At 42.5% G+C, this 20,981-nt stretch overlaps 1 protein-coding gene across 1 annotated transcript; it reads left to right on the top strand.

Annotated features, from left to right (window-relative positions):
• Nucleotides 1-4,155: 4,155 nt before the first annotated feature.
• On the top strand, nucleotides 4,156-13,203 carry LOC119031841 (transmembrane protein 47-like). The gene is made up of 3 exons (XM_037120592.1): nucleotides 4,156-4,532; nucleotides 8,897-9,037; nucleotides 12,252-13,203. Exons 1-3 carry the CDS (start codon nucleotides 4,310-4,312, stop codon nucleotides 12,431-12,433), a joined length of 546 nt encoding a protein of 181 aa, XP_036976487.1. The 5' UTR covers nucleotides 4,156-4,309; the 3' UTR covers nucleotides 12,434-13,203.
• Nucleotides 13,204-20,981: the final 7,778 nt, after the last annotated feature.

Below are 20,981 nucleotides of genomic sequence, written 5' to 3'. Positions count from 1 at the left end.
CGACCACAGTGAGCAACAGAGGATGACGTCATGTGATGAGTGGTTAGTGAAGAAGCTTTTTCCTCCTCAGACACAATACAACCTTCATCATCGTCTTCGTCGTGAATTGTGCTGAATCATGGATGTGAGTCATCATCGTGCGTGTTTATTTTTTAATTTTTTTCCATCTCATTGTCCTCACTTCTTTGTTATTTCTCTGTCTTAATCAGAGAGGAAACATTTCGACCAGCCATGTGAGCCCCTGTGTTGGCATGTGGGAGTCTGAATGATATCACCTGAGTATTTAAAATGGTGGATGAAGCCGAACAGAAGATTCGTAGGTGGGCGGCTCGGTGGATAAGTCAAAATCAGGGACAGAGGATCCAAAAAAAGTAAAAACATGACCTGGATTTCCTTTATGCTCTTTCAAGCCACCATGTGGGGAGTCACAATTGTGCCGTCTCAAGTAGCTTTGTCTGCTCGGCAGATTTTCTAATGAGGGGCTTTTGGAGGAGGATGACAGAGCGCTCTGGCTGTTCTGTCGGGGAGGAGGGGCATTTAAAGGAAATGAGCAATGCTCTGTCCATGGATACGCCTAATACTAGTCTCCCCCCTACTCAGATGCCCTGCTGGCAGCTTGGCAGCACCATTAGGACTGAGAAGGGTGGCATTAGTCTGAAACTCTCATTATGTCAGATACTTTGAAAACCCCTAATCTAGGCACCAAATGATAGGGGTAGAATTAAACCAAACTGGGCAAGAAGGCAGCAGAGGTGCAATTCAGAGTACTCAGATGCCTTCTGTTTGTTCTTTATGCTGGACAACTTTATTTCTAGAGCAAATTCTGTGCTCAGAATATTTCCTTGTACGGAACAGCTCCCATTGTGCTCCCATGCACACTACCTTTGCCTCTGATTGCTATAATACTGCACAAATGTTAGAACAACTCCCACTGTGCACAGAAATGGAGGGATTATACAGCAGCAGTAACAATGTATTGTCTACTTGCAGCATGTTATAAAAACTTCATTAACAGGAATTTGATTGAAAATGTAAAAACTGTACAGGACAGGCCACATTCAGAGTAAAGGACTGTGGAAACTCACAGGTAAAAAACAAATATGGCACAGAAATCTAATATAAATCCTTCATATTGAGCTTTTATTTATGCTCTATACCCTTTTGGTAACATTTCATTTTAAGGTTTTTTTTGTTATCTATTTTTTTATTTGCACAAATTATAAGATTAGATCAAATCTGATGATTAAGAAAATGATAGACGTGTCAGGATAGGTCAAGAACTATCAGGCTTATACAGTGGACCTGATTTCGTTACTTTACTTAAAGCACCACAACTTATATTAACATTGTAATGCATTGAAACTGTAATTATAAAGTGTTGCAACTTTGAGGAGTTTGATATAAAATGATCCCTGTGAAAATAGTGAATGCCCAGCAATCATAAGATAAAATAATATAAGATGTTCCTTTATTAGTCGCCCTTGGGAGAAATGTGTAGATAACAGAGCAGTACAGGGAAATAAGTAGCAGCACAGGAGTAAGTCTCAAAAATAGAGGCAATAACACAGAGAAACTGGAGGAATAAAATAACAATTTGGAACTATTAGAATAAAGACAAACACACTATAAAGTAACTGTCCTTGTATGTACTTAACTTGTGCAATACATAATAAATATTGTCAGTATTGATACTTGACCTTATAAGTCGTTATAAAATGCTTTATAATGCATTATTATTGTCATAAAGAATTCTGTCCGCTACAGGTGATTTATAAGTATGTTCGTAATGTGTTATAATGAATTATAGTCATGGGCTTAGTATAAAAAGTGTTACAAACATCTCAGTTTAACAGTAACATCCTGAATGACATTCAGTGACAACACTCATAAACAGTCGGAAAGACTCCTTCATGTTTATGACGGCTGTCATGTCAGCCTTATGCACACATGTTTAAGTGTCACCAAATGTTCTATACGTGAGGAGGTAGGCGTCGTTAAAAATGTCAGATCACATACAGTGAACTTGTTGCCACTCATCACCGTGCTGTTGTAATGAGGCGTAAGCATAACAGATGGTCAATAAATCGAAATCGGACAAGCACATCTGAGAAGAGATGGTGTTTTAAGTCCTATAAGTCGAACAATTTCCTCAACATAGAGCAGAATCAGACATTCACAGAGCAAATAACTGCACTAGAGTTCATTACCTGCACTTATTTTGTTCCCCCGAAGATGGAAATATTGCACAAACATGAGCTGAATGGAGATTAGACGGCATTGTAGTCAAAATCTAGTCTAACTTTATACTCAGTCATTTCATTTTTGGGGATTTACTCTGGGTTTTTTCTTCTCTTTAAATTCCGTGTCTGGTCGTGGGAGATATTAAACTCAATATAATGTTCGAGCGAGCATCAAAGGGTTATTTCCCAAAAGGAGGTAAAAATATCAGTGAGCTCGGCCTACACACTGGCTGTGTGAGGAAGCCAAAACAGGATTAAGAGAGAAGACTAATAAGCTAACAGACAGACCTATTGTTGCTATGCCATAATGATTTTCAGCTAGTGCTGGATTTTTCTGGTCTTTTGTGGCCAATACGTCCATTTGAATGCTGCTCCTGTTGCTGCTGCTGCTGCTGCTGCTCATAAAATGTCATCTCCTGCTAATAATTACACAAGCCACAGTGTGTCAGTGGTAGGAAGCAGTCACAGCAGATACAGTCCTGCTGTCCTGTGGGCTGAAGCGTCCTTAATGTCACACGACTGCCATCTGCTGGACCTTTACTGCATTACAATATTTACTCCATCCGTCTGCCTCTAAACTATGACATTAAAGGGACAGTTCAGGGTTTTTTTTTATTGACACAATTTGGAATTAATTGCTCTCCGTCCACATGATCTATAAAGATGGAGGTCATTTCTTTACATCAGTACCACCAACAGTGAGTTATTAATAGTTAGTAGGCTATTTGCCCTTTAATTCCAGACTGGAATTAAAGGGCAAATAGCTGGAAAAGTTTCTTTGCATTAGTTATTGTGTCGTATATGTAGAATAGGACATTGTGGTTGCATGTTTTATCATCACTCCCTTCCTCTGAAGGCACACATGCAGTGCTGGTAACTTCAGGTACAACAGGGATGTTTTGGGTGAGCATTTCGTTGTTTACTGCTGTCTTTCCTCTCTGGATCTAATGATCTGGTCCTCTGTATGTGTGTGAGACACTTTACTGAATTTAAACCACTTTTCCTTCGACTGGCAGTAACTCGCTGACCCTGTGAGAAGATGCTTCTGCCTCCAGAGAGCGTAAACAAGTCTGGTTTCCCTAATTTGGCCTTTCAAAATAAAAGCACAGAAAAACAAAGTCTGGGTGAGCAAGGATGTTATTCTTCACATAGGTGTATTTCCATTAACAGTTGTGTGAAATTATATGAATTGAAATTGTGTGAATTGGAGTCTGTCCCCAGATGATTTTCCTTCTATTGACTGCAATCATAGCCAACAAATATAACCTTTTTTTTCAATTGAACAGGAGGAATTCTTGATTTGCATAATGTTTAGGGTTGTTTTTCTTTCATTTGTATTATGTGGTATTGTCTATTTAATTTCCCATAGGATGCCATATAAAGTCAAAATCATTGATAATAATTTGAAACATAAACTGAATGTAAGTAACTTTATTTGGAGATAGTTATTTGGTTTGCAGTAGACAGAGCATCCATCTTGACGAACATTTCACAAACAAAAACAGACAACAGACTATAAACAATACTACAAAGTTAAAAATAACAATAGAAAAAAAATGCATCTTGAACAAATAAAAATTGGGGGGAAAAAATGGAAAAATTAATCAACAAACAGTGGCTCTGTAATTACTGTTATCTTCACTGGGTTTATTTTTCAGCTACATAAAAACATACATTATCATAGACATATATAATCAGTAAAGAATAATAGACCAATAACATTATGACAGCAATAATAACATTAGAATAATATCGAACTACATGAGCTTCTAAAATGGAGAATGAAACTGTGAAACTTTTAAAAACACTGGTGCTTTAACTTAGTCTAATGGACCAGGATAGTTTTAAAAAACAACAACAAAAAAAACAATCTCCCTAAACCAAACAAGCGAGCAATTATTTTGAAAATCCCGGAAGTCCCCGGTTGAACTTTTCCAGCTGAGCACGCTCCAGCGGGCACAAAGCGGTGAGTGAAGGGCTATGGTGGGAGAAGACGCGCGCGGACCTCCAGCTCACGAGCCCTTCTGACTGACTGACGTGCGGCCGGCGGTGCTTCCTGTTCGGAGAAGATGTCTGTGAACGAGGTGTACGTGTTCCGACCCTTCAAGCTCATCGCGCTGCTCTGCGTCTTCCTGGCGCTCTGTCTGGACGTGGTGGCTCTGCTCAGTCCAGCCTGGGTCACCGCCGACCATTTCTCCCTGTCTCTGTGGGAGTCCTGCTCCCAGTCCGAGGCACGGCACCCGGCGGAGGAGGAGGCGGCTCCGTGGAGCTGCTTCTCCACCCTCACATCTGGTAAGGAGCCCGTTTGTCCCTCGCACCTTATGGTTTTTTTATTTATTTATTTATTTTGGTTCATTTTTACGCAGCGCGCTTTGGTGTTTGTAACTTTTCTCTGTGGAGGAGAAGATGCTGGTGTTTTGCTGGAGAGAGGAACAACAGCAACCGCGAAATTCAGCTTGTTATTGTTTTGAAAAACAGCGCTGCATGTTTAAAAGAAATCTGTAATCTCACGCTGATAATACCTTGTTTTACAATTTTGCCAAACACATACTGTAACATAGGTTTCGATGCGTGATGCACGTGTAATCGGGTAGTTATACCATGTGAAGCCGCTCTCTAAGTTGTGAAGATGGTTTTACACCAGCATGTCATTAGTGGCTGTCTCAGGATCTGTTTTTAGGGCTCCGCAAAGCTTGCACATCCCATGTTCGAGCAAAACAAAGAGCGGTATTTTGTCTGGCAGCTCTGGACAAAATCATCTCCCAGCCTGACTTTGTTTTAGTTGTTGGTCTGTGTCCAGCAGCTGAGGCATTCAGGACTTCTTGTGCTGCTGATAAATTTCCCCTGTCTCATACCAGAGCAGTGACGTGGTAGTTGTCACTGTGACAAACACAGCGAGGTCTGCACTGATTCATCCGTGAGCCAGCGTGGAAACATTTGAGTTTTTTCAATTGATATTGTGAATGGATCAGTCAACAAAGATCTGATGAGTCACATGTTGACACTGAGGCTCTTAACAATGCAACAGTGTCAGTTCTCATGTTTAATTATGGACTTAAAGAGGCACTATGCACTTTTGGGAAGAAATTCAGCCTCGGAATTTTGATATGTACTGTATTGCTGAGGTAAATCTTAATTTTTCCTTGACTCTTGGGGGAAAATAAGGTCCTCAGAAACAGTGTTTACATGTGGCGGACCCTGCCACCTTTCTGGCTTCAAACTGATTTAAACACTGTGAAACTGTCCTTCAAGGTCAGTTTGTTTATTTAGTTGTGAAAGTCGTGTTTCATTTAGTTTGTCTGGGTTTCATTAAAAGAAAAATCTCTTCCTCCTTTGATTAAAATGTCGTCCCCAAAACTACGAAGTGCACCTTTAAAGGAATGTATATAAATGGATAAATCCAAAATTACAACAATTTTCTTTACTTTCCCCAAATAATATCGTAATGGGGTATTATTAGATAATCAGGAGGTAGAAACAAGTGTCATAAACAAGTCTGGTGAGTTCAGTAAGTGACATAACATCACTGTAAAGCAGCTTTTAAAGGTGCAATATGTAAAAATTTCCTCCCAAAAAAAGTAAAATGTGAAGAGATAAAAGTTTTGGCATTGCGTGAAAGACATCTATGTTTTTTTACAGCTAAGCGCAGCCCATCCTGTCTCATAGAACCACTAGCTGCACGGCTATCTGAGCTAACTAGCTAAGACAGCTGCAGTTAGTGATTACTATTGTAAAATGCCTCTGGATATTTGTAGAGTATGAATCCTAAGAGGCGGGCAATTCTTATGTGTTGCACATTTTAAAAAAAAAATGGTTTTATTGTCATATTACAACCTCCCAAAATCAGAGACAGTATTCGGTCTCATGTCATGGTAAGGTCGTGCAGAGGATTAGAAGTAAGAGAAACAACTGGCTCGCTGTAGAAACATGAATATAATCAATCTGTTAGCTGACTCCACCCACCAGAAGGCTTTGAGTGGGCCTGAAGAGACACTCGGAGCATCTTCCCCATCATCCACCTCACCAGGCCCTGTACTGGACCCACCGTGGTTGCCTTTTGTCACGTAGAGGTAGCAGAAGGCACATGACAGGAGTGTTTTTATGTCTCCAACCTCCTCCCACCCCCCCTTTCCTTTGACTCACCAGGAAGGGGGAGGAAATCCGCATTAAACGCACCAGATTTACCACCATTCGGCTGGCGGCTGGTGCAGCCGCGGGGTCGGCTTGTTATTAACTGGAGCTTCGTGTCTGTTAAACTTTACAGTCGCTGATTGTTGAGATAGCAGCTCAAAGAAAACCACACAGTTTAATGAACTTTGAGTCGTCTCAGTTGCGATGTGAAATATGACTTTTGGTGCACCATGACAGGAGCGCAAACATGCACAGCTATGTGGAGGGAACACGCAGCTATGCTCAGGGGTGACTGACCGCTGATATTGTGGAATGTGTTGGGGTTGAATAGGAGGCGGGCTTCTCGCTTTGAGTGTCTGCTGAGCTCATTAAAGCAACAGTGGAGGGGTGTGTTGAGGTTAAAGGGGCAGTTCACCACAAGGCGAAGCAGATTGTCTACACACATACCCTCACACCTGATCCAAAGGCTCTTGAGTTTCATTCCAGCTTCGTAGCGGCGTAACCGGGACGACGCGGAATAAATCGCGAGAGACCGAAAATAATGCAGATGAGAAAATGATTGACTTATCGTCTCGGTAGAAAAATACACTTGTGGTGTGAGCAGACTGTTTAATATCCTTTGAAGGGAAGGCTTTTTTTTTTTTTTCTTTCTCAGTCAAAACCAAAATTACAACCACATAATGGACAAAAGATGTTCGAGGGCTGAATCAAATGGAGTGCAGATGTGTCTTTGAGGAAAAAGTTTCTTTTCACCATCCTGAAGACAAATGAAACAGGAGCTCAGAGGGACACAGAGAGAGACACACCCAGCAGAGATTGTTCACCGAGCTCGCTGGCACCATCAAATGCAAATTCTCCCTTTTTCGAGAGTCGAGGCTTTTCTTCTGTCGAGTGAGACATCAAAGCAGGCAGGAACAGAAAAATGTGACTTTTTTTTTTTTCTGAATTGAAGCTTTAAGCTCAGTGCAGGTTTTTAAAAAGACATGCTGTTTATAACAACCCAGTATTGTGTAGGTCTTTCCAAGGAAGAGTCCTCTGACGCAAAGGAAGTCGTGAGCTTTTTTACTTTTCCAACAGAAGCCGCCGGAGTATGTTTGATATAAACAAAATAAATGTGCTGCGGCCGAGCCCACGTGGAAAGAGCTCATCAACCAAAAAGCTCAGAGGAGGCATACCAGCGCCATACACGCTGATGTACACGTGATGTTTAGTGTGCAGGAACATCATGGTGATGATTAATGAGCAGCAAGAATGATTAGATTCTCAATTCTCATGTGAAAACCTGAAGAAAAATAGACAAAGGAGAACAGGTGTGCAGAAAATGGCAGTGAATAGACGAGCAGTGGACTGTGTACTACAAATATTCATGGAAACTAGATTCAACATGGGTAGAAAGCAGAGCTGCAGCACTCTAATCCAAATTAATCACCAACTATTTTGATAATTGATGATTGTTTGAGTAATTTTTTAAGGAAAAAACTGTCTGACTTCTCTGATTCCAGCCTTTAAATGTTAATATTTTCTGGCTGCCTAACTCCTCTGTGAAAATAAACTGAATGTCTTTGGGCTGTGGACAAAACCAAGACATCTGAGGACGTCATATTGGGCTTCGGGAAACACACTGACTGAGGTTTTCCACCATTTTACTGACATTTTATAGACCAAATTGTCAGGGTTTACTGAAATAGGACCCAAAAACACTAGTTTTTATTGATGGGCATATATGAAAGTCAGAGCAAATAACAAAAGGCAGGCAGAGGAAAAGTCCATAAAAGCAAAAGGCAGGTGATCAAAACTCCAGCAATGAAACAGTAATCCACAAGTGCTAAAAACTCAACAAATGAGGAAGGCACGAGGAGAACACAGGACCAGGAAACAGGTGTGGAACGCAGACGAAACCAACCGAGAGCGAGGAGAGAACACGGGCTTTGATACAAAAGCAGGATAAAGGGCAGGAAAACAGACACAGGCAGGATGTGGAAAGTGACACGTGGCACACGAGGATATTGGCTACAAAATAAAACAGGAAATGACAAACCAAAAACCCCAAACCGTGACACAAACAACTGATTGAGTAAATGAAGAAAGAGACGGTGGAAATAGTCGTGAGATGCATCGGTCGTGTTTGTGGATGTGAAGAGAATAAATGCAGGAGACAACATGCACTGACGCACATCAGTATACAGAGATTGAATTTTATTTTCTTTACCCTCAAAATACTGTACATGAAATAGGAAATCACTGGCAATATTTCAGAGATTTATTCTAAAAGATATCAGCTGTTAATGGGATGAAAAAGAATTGTGTTTCTTTGCATTTTAACCCTCTGAACGTGCACGTTATGTAACGACTCCTGCTCTCTGAGTCCGTTCTGCTTTGCTCTCTTCACTCTGTGGGATTAGCTCTTGCTTTGTGTTTGTCAACACAGCGGTTCAATTCAACCGCGCTGTCCTGTGAATCGTGCTTTTGTTGGGATGCTCCACTCTAACCTGCGTGTGTGTGTGTGTGTGTGTGTCGTCCCTCAGACTGGCAGATCGCCACCCTGGTGCTGCTGGTGGCCGGCGCCACTTCAACCCTTGTGGCCTTTCTGGTGGCCCTGATTTCCCTCTGCCGGGGGACGCAGAGAAGGCACTACCGCACCGTGGCTGTGTTCCTCTTCACCGCAGGTACGTCCGTCTCCTCCCACTTCTCTGTTACTTTCCAACCCCAAAACGCCTGAAATCATTTGCACTTTTCTTCCCAGTGCGAATGATTTACCCGGCGCTCCAACACATCACGCTTGCGCACATTTGGAAACAGAAGGACGGCGCATACGTGCTCCGCCACAACCACAACCACAACAATTTCCATATAGACTGGGTGTTTTTTGTTCCAGTGCTGACATTAAATGGAAGGGGGCGCAGAGGGAAAGAAGCAGCTGAAAAGAGGCTTCTGGTTGAGCTCATATTTTCTGCGGTGCGGCGTCTGGGGAGCTGCCCGGCTCATGGGCCAAGAAAAAGCAGCCGCAGAATTTGCAGAAGTGAAGTCACTGTGGGGAGAGAAAAAGCCACCGCGGACTCCTCACACAGCGCTGCCTCATACTTGGACTGCACTACCCCTGCATGCTTAGCGAGAAAGGTCCACATTTCGACACCGATGAGGGTGGATCTATCTGCGAAACCCATAATCAAAACCAAAGGGTAGAAGTCGGGATGTATTGTGATAACTCAGAGCCTGCACTTATTTTACTTTAAGAAATACAAGTGATGAAGCAAGAACCACTTAGTGCTACTTACCTCCTGCCCAGTTCTGGTTATGTAAAAAACAGACACACTGTTGTGTTTCACGAATAACATTCCTCCTCCTGACATTGTACATCGTGCCTGTAATCTAAACTCAGAGGAACAGTTTGACAATGGTTTGACAACTCTGTACACATATTGGATTTCTTGGTCAGAGTTGTTTTGAAACACAAAGCCACAGCTGGCAGCCTGTTAGCTTAGCATAGCATGAAAACTTGAAACGGGGTGAAAAAGCTAGCCTCATTCTGCCCAAAAGGAAAAAAAAAACCTGCTGTCGTGCACATAACTCCATGTAAAACCACTCAAAGAGATATCATATATAAGATACTTAATTATTATACACAAACAAGATCATATGTTTATTTGTTAGCTTGAGAGGTGCTGGTAAGCAGACTTTGTAACCTTTTGGACAGAACCCAGCCCATGTTTCCAGACCTTGTGCTAAGCTAAGCTAACCTAACCTAACCAAACCTAACCGTCTGATGGGTGTAGCTTCATGTAATTAACATACATTAGAGTTGTATTATTCTTCTAATCTAGCTCTCACCAAGAAAGCAAACCATTTTATTGCCCACAACATCAAACTATAGGTCACACATTCACACGGCGGCCGTTTTCCTCTGACATCGCGGCCAGGGTGGGAAATTCAAATGTCGTACGGATGTGTTTCAGGCTGCAAGCCGCATAATCATTCGGGAATCTGACAAATTGTGATCATTTCACTGCGTCTTGATCCATCAGTAAAGATAACAGAGGGCGAAAATAGGAAGGAACATCAGGCAATATTTACACGTCAATACAAGGAGTGTAAGTGAGTGAATGACTGTAACAAGCAGATAAATAATAAGATATAATGTTGTCAGACAGGGTGGAATGGTGTTTGAAGGGGAAATGTGAGGGGTTTTTGTCTCGCTCTGTCTCTGAAAACATCTGTCACAAAGGGCCAGTGTGCAGTCGACTTCATGTCTGCGCCCTTGACTGCTAGCCATTTACTGCGAAAAGCGTGGGAGTGCAGTATTATCCTTTCCTGTCTGTAATTGCTTTAAGAGCCTTGCGAGAATAAGGTCCTCCTAACAGGCTAACAGTCTTCAGCCAGCAGCAGCAGCAGCAGCAGCAGTGGAGGGGCTGGACTGTTAAATGCCCCTTGGCAGGACCGCGGCTGTGTGGTATTTATTTTCTGTCCGGAAATATGACCTCAGCAGGCCCACGAGCTCAGTCTGGGCTCCATCAACACCGCCGCATTCCTGGGCTGCCGTGGTACCTCCTGTACGCCCGCTGCTCCGTCCTGTAGGAAGGAAAGGCGGGGTCGTACTTACACAAAGTGCTTTCCTCAAGAGTCACCTAGCTTAGAGGAACCGGAGCCACAGTGTGCCTTTGATGGCAAACATGGGCGAACACTCACGGTGACGCCAACAGACTTCACCACCGGTAGCTGAGAGACTAAAGGGGGAAAAGTGATTCACAATGATGGAGGAGGCATCAGAGGCATTAAGTTAATATTCCTTCAGGGATGTCAAGGTCGAAAGAAGAAAGAGAACTGTTTAAAAATACCACATCCACACTTCATTAGGAATGGAAAGGAACCGCACGGCTTCACTTTGGGGTCCTTAAATGTGATGCTTAAGTCAGTCAGTGTCAAGAGTGAAAAAGACAAGAGACCCACAGGGAGGTGTGTCTCACAAAGATGGAGACTGGATGAGACACAGAAATGATGAAACACATCTTTTCACACTGGAAGGAGCTTTTTATTCCTGTCTTGAAAGCTATGGATTAAATTACTAGGATGTACTTGTATGTACTGTATCCGTTTGTTGCTTCCGTTAGATACACGATATGTGTTTCATTAGCTTCACATTAATCAGGAGTAACAAATCAATGAACTTGCTCCTCAAACATCTGACTGTTTGTTGTATAATAAAGGAGCTCTGATTAGTGTGTGCATTTATTTAGAAGTGCAGTGAAGTGACTGATCAGTCACTTACATAAGCCTGTTTCATCTGCACGCTCCTAAAAACACTTTTTGTTGTTATTCCCAGCATGGCTCATCTTGATGACGTCTGAAGCAGCAGCAGCAGCAGCAGCAGTGGCAACATGGACATATTCTGTATATAATTACTTTACATAACCGTTCCCTGGAAACCTTTGGTGACTCTGAGCTCTCTTTGCAGACTCTGAAAAGCCTTCAGTTGCTACTCACAGTCTCATTTTTGCCTTCACAGCCGTGCGAGGACATTAACGTTGCATGTTTTTGAGTCGAAGGTTGTTGAATGCACAAACATTGTCCCTGTTCAGGTGCAAGACAAAGTGAGTCAGAAGGATCACATTGAATAGATTTTTTTTTAAAAAATGATTCATCTAAAACAGAAAGACGTCAAACCAGAGCTGCACAAAGTAGGCGAGGATTGGCCGTTCTGTTCTTTGTCATTTGTGATCTTGGGTTGTAGACCATTTATAGACTAAAAGATGAATCAGTTAATCATCAGAACAATCGATAATGAAAAATAATCGTTGTTCCTGATTCATTTTCTGTCAACTTACTGCTTAACTTTCAATTGAATTCAATGACAAACTCTCATGTTTGACTCTGCTTTGGTTCCAGTGGTCCTGCAGGCCTGCGCTCTGGTCCTCTATCCCATCAAGTTCATCGACGGGACGGTTCTTCAGACCTACCACGAGTTCAACTGGGGCTACGGGCTCGGCTGGGGAGCCACCATCTTCATGCTGGGCGGAGGAATTCTCTTTTGCCTGCGGACGGATGTATACGAGGACGCAATGTACTGAGTCCTTTCTTCGGCCCCCTTGACCGCTGGACAACACACACACACACACACACACACACACACACACACACACACAAGTTCTCATTCAGGAGGCGTGCTACTTTTCTTCACTCTGCACACTCCCCCCTGTGTATGTGAGCACAGACCCGATCTCTCTCCTCTCGCCGTCTTGCTCTCTCTGTTATTTTTAGACAGGTTGTGAAGGCCTGATTTAGGCCGGGGCTGTATGAATAGGACCCCCTCCACCTCCCTTACAGCCAGTGGGTCTCTCAGCTCCGCCGGTATCGGGGGCGAGGCGGCAGCGCTGAAGCACAGAGAGCTTTCTGGACGAGGCTCGAGCTGCCGCTGCTGGATGTTTCCACTGCGCGTTGGCCTGGATCTCTATTGTTAGAGAAAACAGGACGGTAGATTCTCAGCACAGACCTGAATGTGCAGTGACTCAACATTTTAGAGGGATTGATTTATCTCCTCATTTCTTTCTTTTTATTCTCTCTGTAGCATATCACATGGACAAGCTTGTTGTTAATGTATTTATGGCCTCATTTTTCACTTTATAAATATAGAAACAGCTGTGTGTGTTCTAGCTGAAACATATCTAGTAAACGCTAAGCCCTCTGATAGCCTCAGTTAGACAGCTTTGATATACGCTAGAGTGTTCATAGTTTGCGTGAAGACTCGCGCTAGTTTCTCTCAAACGAAAAAAATGTAAATGTGTACAAAGTATTTCTACATGAAGGAAAACCAGAATAAACTGTAGTTTTGGGAATATTAGGGCGTGTGAATGATTGTGTCGTGTTCCGCAGCTTGTGTGTCACTCGCTGACCCCTGATTTGAAGAGAGGGAGGGTCAGGGGTGCCCTCGCCCGGACAGCAAGAGACAAAAATGCAAAACAGTTTGACATTCCTCAGAGGAAGCCGCCCCATGCCATTTAAAGAGACATCACCAGGTCAGCAGCCAGCTGATGTGTAAAAATATGACACGGCAGCACTCGTAGAAACATAATGAGCCACGTAAAGCATTTTATTGCGGAGCACAAGACATGTTCTGCAGTTAAACTCGGCAACTTCCTGCAAGATGATCAGTTCATTAGTGTGAATGTCTCCTTTATAAATGTCACACCACACTCACAACAGTTTGCCAGACACTACAGGGCTCAGACAGCCTTCACACATCATGACTTTTATTCAGCTTAGACACACATTTTGACATAAACATACATATTGTTGGCCGGCTCACTGGCCAACAGGTTAGAGCATAGAGCTCATGTTCGCACACTGGACCGCAAGATCACTGGTTCAAATCCTGACTGATGGTAGGATCTCCAGGCATTTCAGCATTCAAACGGCATTTACAGATTACGTATTTATCTGGGACAGCTTTACAACACTGCCACATTATAAGCTTATCACTTATAAACGTCCTCACAGGCTGGAATTCATTTTACCGCTAACATTTTTTATTAAGTCAAGTCAACAAATCTCCTCAGTTTGCACAGCGTTAGTTAGTTTGCTCGTGTTTGTCCAAGTGTGCAAATGGGAGGAAAGTTTGAAAAAGATCCATATGATTTCCCCGGGCGTCCCGTGTTAAACAGAAGGCGCTGCCACACCTGAGCGGCCTGCTGTGAACCCTCCCTGCGCAACACTCGTATCACCCCCACGGAGTTTAAACTGCAACAGCTGGTTGAAGAATCCCAGGACAGGGAACGTCTGCAGATAAACAATTTGCGCAGCTGCAGCGGTGAGAACTTCCCCAGCTGCAGACGCCCGAATCAACAGCTCCGAGGGGGGGGGACACCTAAGTGAAAGTGCCACGTGAACCAGATACTGGGCTCCTGTGGGTGGTGTGGTGTGGTGTGGTGTGTGAGGTGTTGGGGTCTTATAATAGCAGTGACCTCTGGGGAATCTTTGAAATGTGACTTAACGAGTGAAAGGTGACGGGCTGGCGGAGAGGACACACACGTTATACAGCTTCTAAAGCGTGATGGGATCGTGTTGCTGCCCTGTCCAACGGCGTTAACTGTAGTTAAACATTAGCGGAGAACACAAAAGGAAAGATGTTTTGACAGCAAGCTCGTTTGACACTCAAAAAACATTTTAATTTGACTGCAGATGAATATTTTAAAAGCTTCACGAACACCCACAGTTCACCGGTGCAGCCACTTAATATGCAGATGTGTTTCCCCAGGCACGCTCTCTCTGCTTTTATTGGGCAGAAATAGGTTTTTAAATAATGCACTCACTATGTTTTGGTGAAGGTCAAAGGCCAGAATGCTGGCAGGTCTTCATTCTCAGCATCTCCACCCACACAGACAGCCGCCCTTCTTGCATTACATGCACGGAATAGTAAAGAGGACTTAAAGCGAAACTCTCGCCAAAGTGCAACCTAGGCTTTTGTTTGTGAATGTACCCGAGTCAAACCTTCGGATAAAAGCATAATTATGAAGAAAGAGGCACTTTTAAGCTATTTTTAAAACATTGAGAAGGCTCGACACAACATGAAACTTGGCTCGTAGTATCACCAGGATCTCTACACATGAGCTCAAGCACTGGCGATACTACGAGCAAAGTTTCATGTTGTGTCGAGCCTTCTCAGTGTTTTAAAAATAGCGATTTTGATTCTAGCTTAAAAGTGCCCCCAGCACTCACACTGAAAATGATTTTGACCCGAAAATGAAAATCCAGGAAATCTTGAAATTGCCTCTTACATATGCTTTTACGCGAAGGTTTCACTTGAGTAAATTCTCAAAAAAAGCCTAGGTTGCATATTTGCGCGAGTTTCACTTTAAAGGAACAGTTCACCCAAAAATACAAATTTGATCATTATCTGCTCACCCCCCCTGCAGATGGAAAGTCTGGTGAAGTTTTGTGGTTCGTTTTCTGGAGCCTCACAAAACAGTATCGAAAAGCATTCCCCTAAACAAGCGGAGCAGATGGGGACTTGTGGTTTGGACAAACACCTCTACATTTTTACTTTTGTTTTTTTTCCCCCAGTTGTTTATCAGGTGTAATCCAAGTCTGTGTTAACGGTGAGATCTCAAATTGATTTAAAAAGATGGTTTCACACCCTTTTTAAAAGCCAAAGTCTTCACAAAGGCTACAAGCAAAAGGTGTTAGCAAGCACAAATGGAAGGGTGTGAACACATACCAATACAAATCAATTTGGGCAGTCTTGGCCATTTATTTTTATTTTTTGTCATTTTGTCACGTTTGTTGTGTTTTTTTGGTTTATTTTTATACATTTCAAAACAAGTCCCCATCTACTTGAGTTGTTTATGAGAATGCTGTAACGCTGTTTTGCTGTGAAGCTCCAGGATCGACTTCAAAACTCCACCAGACTTGAGCAGATAATGACTGAATTTTTTATTAGGAAATCGACAAAGGCATCGTTCATGTTATTGTAAATCTAAGTTCCAGATGCTCGTATCCCCCGGGATCTGACGCTGTCTCCTGCTGAAGGGGGTATTCAAGCGCTGGAATGTTTTCAAGTTTACATCAGTTTACATTGGAAGTGTTTATCTTGATTGCTTCGCTACGCTCTATGAAAATAACGACGCAGAACAGATAGAGAAACCCATAGTGAGAGCTACATATTATCAATCTTTGTGTTTTGTTTTGTTTTTTCGTTAAGATAAGAAACGATATTCAAGTGACGCTGGGAACAAGATTGTTCTCATGCCGGTGGGCACAGGAAAGGCACCGGACTTCAGGCAGACTGACCTGAGACAAAACACTGAATCATTCAGCAGCTGAAGGTAATGCAGCTGCTGCTACATGCCCCCATCTCGAAATACCTTGGACATGAGCAAAGATTTGACTTCAGAAGATTAGCACAACTCTCACTGTAAGTCAGCAGAGGAAAAGAAACAAGAAAAAAAAACCTTTAGTGCAGCTGTTAGTTCAGTCACATTTCTAATTCTCAAGCAGTGAATTGTAGCTGCAGTAGTGATAACGTGGGCCTTTCGGAGAGGAGCCTGGCCCCTGGGTGCAGTAACCAGACAGGCCCTGCACTCTTTTCACTCTGCAGGGACAGATTCCAGTTACTGAGCCTGGGGGACAGAGACAATGACTGGCTCTGGCAGCGTCGTGCCTGAGGACAGAAATGACTGTTTTAAGCGATAATGCACAGATGCACTGAAAAACTCCCAAAGAAAGGATACAATGCAAACCTGAAGGTGACCAGCTCGTCCTCCGACCCTCAGCAGTGGAAGTCGTCTGCAGATAAACGGACTGAAAAGAAGAGCCCGGGCTACACATTACCCCCCCCCCAACCAATCCTATGTCAAGCCTGGCTCCACCAAAATTACATATTAACCTGAAAGAAGTTACTCACTTCGACATCGTCACACTCATGCTGCCCCTGCAAGTCTCCTGGGCCCCATTAAACCCAGATACAACAGTCAAATCACTTCAATTACTTTTTAGTGCCTCCTCAGAATCACTCATCGAACAGCATGCCATCCATTATACTGTGTTCTGTCACGCAGCAGGGTTGCTTCACTTGGACGTGCCTCACAGCATTTGGAGGCCGCGTCCCAAGCGATCTGAGCGGCTTGGCACCAGCATGGGAAACATCAGCGTGTGTGTCAGAGTTTCTCTCATTTGTTCTGTTTTTGATTAATCGCGTGAGAGATTTCTTTAGTCACTAGCAATGAACCACTCAAGAGACAATCAGCCACCCCAGAGACACACACATGCACACGGACAGCCAGGCAGGACCGGCCGTGGGAAGCCGTCAGCTGCCTCGCTGACCTTGTGGACGTCAATGAATGTTGGGTGAAACGCTAAAAAAACACACACGTCAGCCTAGAAGCACATGCTGACTTTCCCAACGTGAAAGAAAAATATCACGCTGTGGAAATACTATGTTTAAAAACCATTTTCACTACATATTGGAGTGTATAGTTATTTTTTTGTCTTCAGGACTTCAGTTTCTAATTTCTGGGCTGTTTTGCTTCGATAGCAAGACTTCCTGATAACTAATTTATACCATATTTACTATTTTTTTTCTCTGTCATTTTTGTCTGTTCATAAGTACATTCATATATCATTCATAGGCTTATTTATATACACATTCATTTCTTTAATTTAATTATTTAGTAATACTCATTTTATTCATCAGTAAGGTGAGTGCCCTATACTATCTGGACACCAGAGGGCGACAAGAGCAAAAAAAAAAGTACACAGGTATCAAACCTTCAAAAACAGAGAGGGAAAATTGGCAAATAGTATAGCAGTCCCTTTGTGTGATACCTGTTGTGGGCTGAATTTCAGAATCCCTCTGGTATGCTTGCAGTGGATTCATGCATGGTGGGGAGACCATCTCCTAATATAAGAGAGGCAACCCAGGCTGGACTCTGATTCCTAATCTGTCAGTGTCACACTGCAGACCTCATCCCAACAGACTGCCACCAGAAACTCTGGTCTGTTTTAAAGCCCTATTGAGAATAATTTGCTGCCCCATTTCAGTCTAGTTGAGGGAGACTGTGTTTATATTTATTCAAAACAGATATTTTCACTGGCAAAGCAGGAGAAGCTCAGAGGTGAACATGAATGTAAATGGTTCCCTTTAAGTGTCCTGGTAAGCAATGTTTGTAGTTGGAGTGACTAAATGGAATAAAGCCAGCTTTAATGTAAGAATGTGCCCCCCTGGCTTTTTTTCCTGTGTTGCCAAGTCTGAATGTCGGCTGTGAAATGGTTTGGACAAAAACAAAGTTAGGGCTCTTAGAAAAATACACAGAGAAATAGAGTTTAGCTCTCGGAGGTGTCATGTACAGCTCAGCACTGACAGAAATCTTCCCGCAGCAGGTAAGGTGAGGACCAGGGCTTATCAGCAGGCGCCGACTGACAATCTGCTGCAGCTGTGGGCGTGTCGGCCCCGACACACCTTCAGTTAAGCTACATTTAATTTGAAGAGGCCTTTTTCTCTCTTGACTATAGCCAAGTAGTTGAGACTTGGCATCCCCCGTATATTTACATACTTTCTGTTCTTATCTTTGCGTAGATTGGAGCTGGTTTGTTGTGAGCAGTTTATTGACAAATGGGACAAATGTGGTTCTCTACTGTTTGAAACGAGAGAACACATTACATTACATTTATTTATTTCTTCATTTTGTTTTTGTTTTTGTTTTTTTTTTACCCAAAGCAACCTACAATTAGTTTTAATCATGGAAATAACTCAAAATTTGCAAGAATAATGCAAAATACATGACCTTCATCATCAAAACCAACTTTCCCGCGGTGCAGAAACAATTATCCAAATACAGCTCTGCTGGTTACAGATTGTTCTCTCATGACTGGCTTTGAGGCTGCTGAGGTTGATTTATGCGAAAGGTTGTAAAAATATTTTTTTCTGTTTGAAAATGCAATAAGACGCAGACAGAAATGTTACTGACAAAACACATCACTACTTGTAATAATTGTTCCTGTAATACAAATATATTGTGACTCGTTAAGAGCAACCAGCTATGGCAGAAGGGGCTGAATACAGTAAAAAAAAAAAAAAAAAAAGCATTTCCAGTTAACCCATTTTCATTTTTAAAAGTAAATCACCCATATGTGTTTACTCATGTCAAATCAAAGACATTTAATTGGCTCCTTAGGTCATTCAAGTCATTAAACTCACTGGAGTGAAACCAGCTTCATTGTTGATGGTGAGAGCCAGGCACGATAAGTCTCCATCAGATTGTTTTGTCTTCTGCAGATCTGATGAGGCAAAGAGTTCAGCAGCCAGTTATAGAAATACAGGTTTCAGTCTGCCCCGCTGTCCTCAATAACTATCTGCTAGCTGATGTGGACACTTTAATTCAATCATTGTAACCTTTTAATATCTTGAATTAAACTTTATTTAAGTGATATACAATACTATGTATGTGTTTGTTTGACTGGGCAATTGTTAGAGCAAGGCAATTAAAGACACAGTTACAACATATCCAATATACAACGACATCAGCAACTGTAACAACAACAACATGATTTTGAAATATTAAAACACTTCCACAGTCAGATTAGAAGTGTTTGCATGTATTCCTGACTGGGTTAATGTTCAACATAATTTCATCCACTAGCTTTTTTCCACGTTTTTCCTTTCCGACAGTGTGTTATTTAGGTACTTGTGCATATTGAAGGTCTCCAAAGTTTAAAGACCAAAGTCCAGGCCAGCAGAAGTGCCTCTCTCCCACGGAAAACACTGCTCCTGAAATGCCCCATCAGCAGTCCTGTCTAAGCTAAGTGGAAGCTTAGCCGGCCAGAGATGTGGCGACCAGTGCCGGCTCAGGCGCCGATCACAGCAGACTTTGTGTCTGGGGAAGACAGTGCTGCTGCAGTCGACAGCACGAGAAAACTTCTGAGCGCTAAAGCATGAAAACTTATTCTCGCAGTAACCCAAAATAAAAATGTGACCCTGAAATTGAGCATAATATGTCTCCTTTAAAATCTGTGGCTGACTGATCGCCACTGATCACTTTATACGCTAAACAAGCGTCTGCAAGACACAAAAAACTTTCAATGGCTAGAAGGTCGTAAAAAAAAGATGTTACAGAATGCTAACTTGATGCTGTGAGTGTTTGTTTGCAAAGTGACTGCAAACTACAGTTGGTGGTTTCTTCAGCAACAAGCTTTATTTGAAATAGGCCACCAAATAAAACAGAAATGAGCACTATTGATATCCAGTGTCTGAATTACAAAAATCCAAATGTTCCCCACTTGCAAAGAAAACTGGGCTTTTATTGTAGCTGGTGGTGGTGGTGGTGTGTGTGTGTGTGTGTGTGTGTGTGTGTGTGTGTGTGTGTGTGTGTGTGTGTGTGTGTGTGTGTGTGTGTGTGTGCGTGCGTGTGTGTGTGTGTTCTTTCTTTGTACAATATATAAAAAACACGACCAATGTCACTCATGAGATACTGAGGTAATGTAAACCACACACCAAACAGTATCCTGCGGCCGTTTAATATTTCAATCTAATTCAATAGAACAGTAAATATAAAAGGAGGTAATAGTTCAAAATCCTGTAACTCCTGTAAAGAGAGTAGCTGAACAAGCAAATATTATTTTGATGAGGATCATTATTAGGCTAGAAATCATTAAAAATCATAGACATCTCAGGCCCCCGTTAACACACACAGAGCTCGGGGCGCCGCATAGCTCGGTCGGTAGCGCGCGACCCATGTGCCGAGGCTCTGCAGCGGACCCGGGTTCGACTCCCGGCCTGGGTCCCTTTACTGCGTGTCACTCCCCGTCTCTTTCCCTGTTTCCTGTCCAACTCTTCAGCTGTACTGTCAAATAAAGCCAGAAAAGGCCAAAAAAATACTTAAAAAAAAAAACACACACACACAGAGCTCAAAATATTCCTGTATGAGAGCATAAAAGCTGCGGGTGACACATTCATTATCTGCACATTAGTTCTTGTTCTGGCTGCTTGTAAAATGTTTATTTCTAAAGTTATGAGGAGCAGACAGTCAGCTATCTGTTGTTTTATGATGCGAAGAGCTCGTTAAAAAAAGTAACGATCCAACCAACTCCACCATTTCAAGAAATAAAATGTTCAAAAGTCAAAGGGAG

This window comes from Acanthopagrus latus, chromosome 13, assembly GCF_904848185.1.
Source record: "Acanthopagrus latus isolate v.2019 chromosome 13, fAcaLat1.1, whole genome shotgun sequence".
Classification (NCBI taxonomy): Eukaryota; Metazoa; Chordata; class Actinopteri; order Spariformes; family Sparidae; genus Acanthopagrus; species Acanthopagrus latus.
This window is presented reverse-complemented; position numbering and strand designations above follow the sequence as displayed.

What these genes read in the sequence shown, in the direction of transcription:
- LOC119031841 (XM_037120592.1), top strand. Translation starts at nt 4,310, where the DNA reads ATGTCTGTGAACGAGGTGTACGTGTTCCGACCCTTCAAGCTCATCGCG. An exon ending in CTTCTCCACCCTCACATCTG is followed by an intron (nt 4,533 to 8,896) that starts GTAAGGAGCCCG and finishes GTCGTCCCTCAG; the next exon opens with ACTGGCAGATCGCCACCCTG. An exon ending in TGTGTTCCTCTTCACCGCAG is followed by an intron (nt 9,038 to 12,251) that starts GTACGTCCGTCT and finishes CTTTGGTTCCAG; the next exon opens with TGGTCCTGCAGGCCTGCGCT.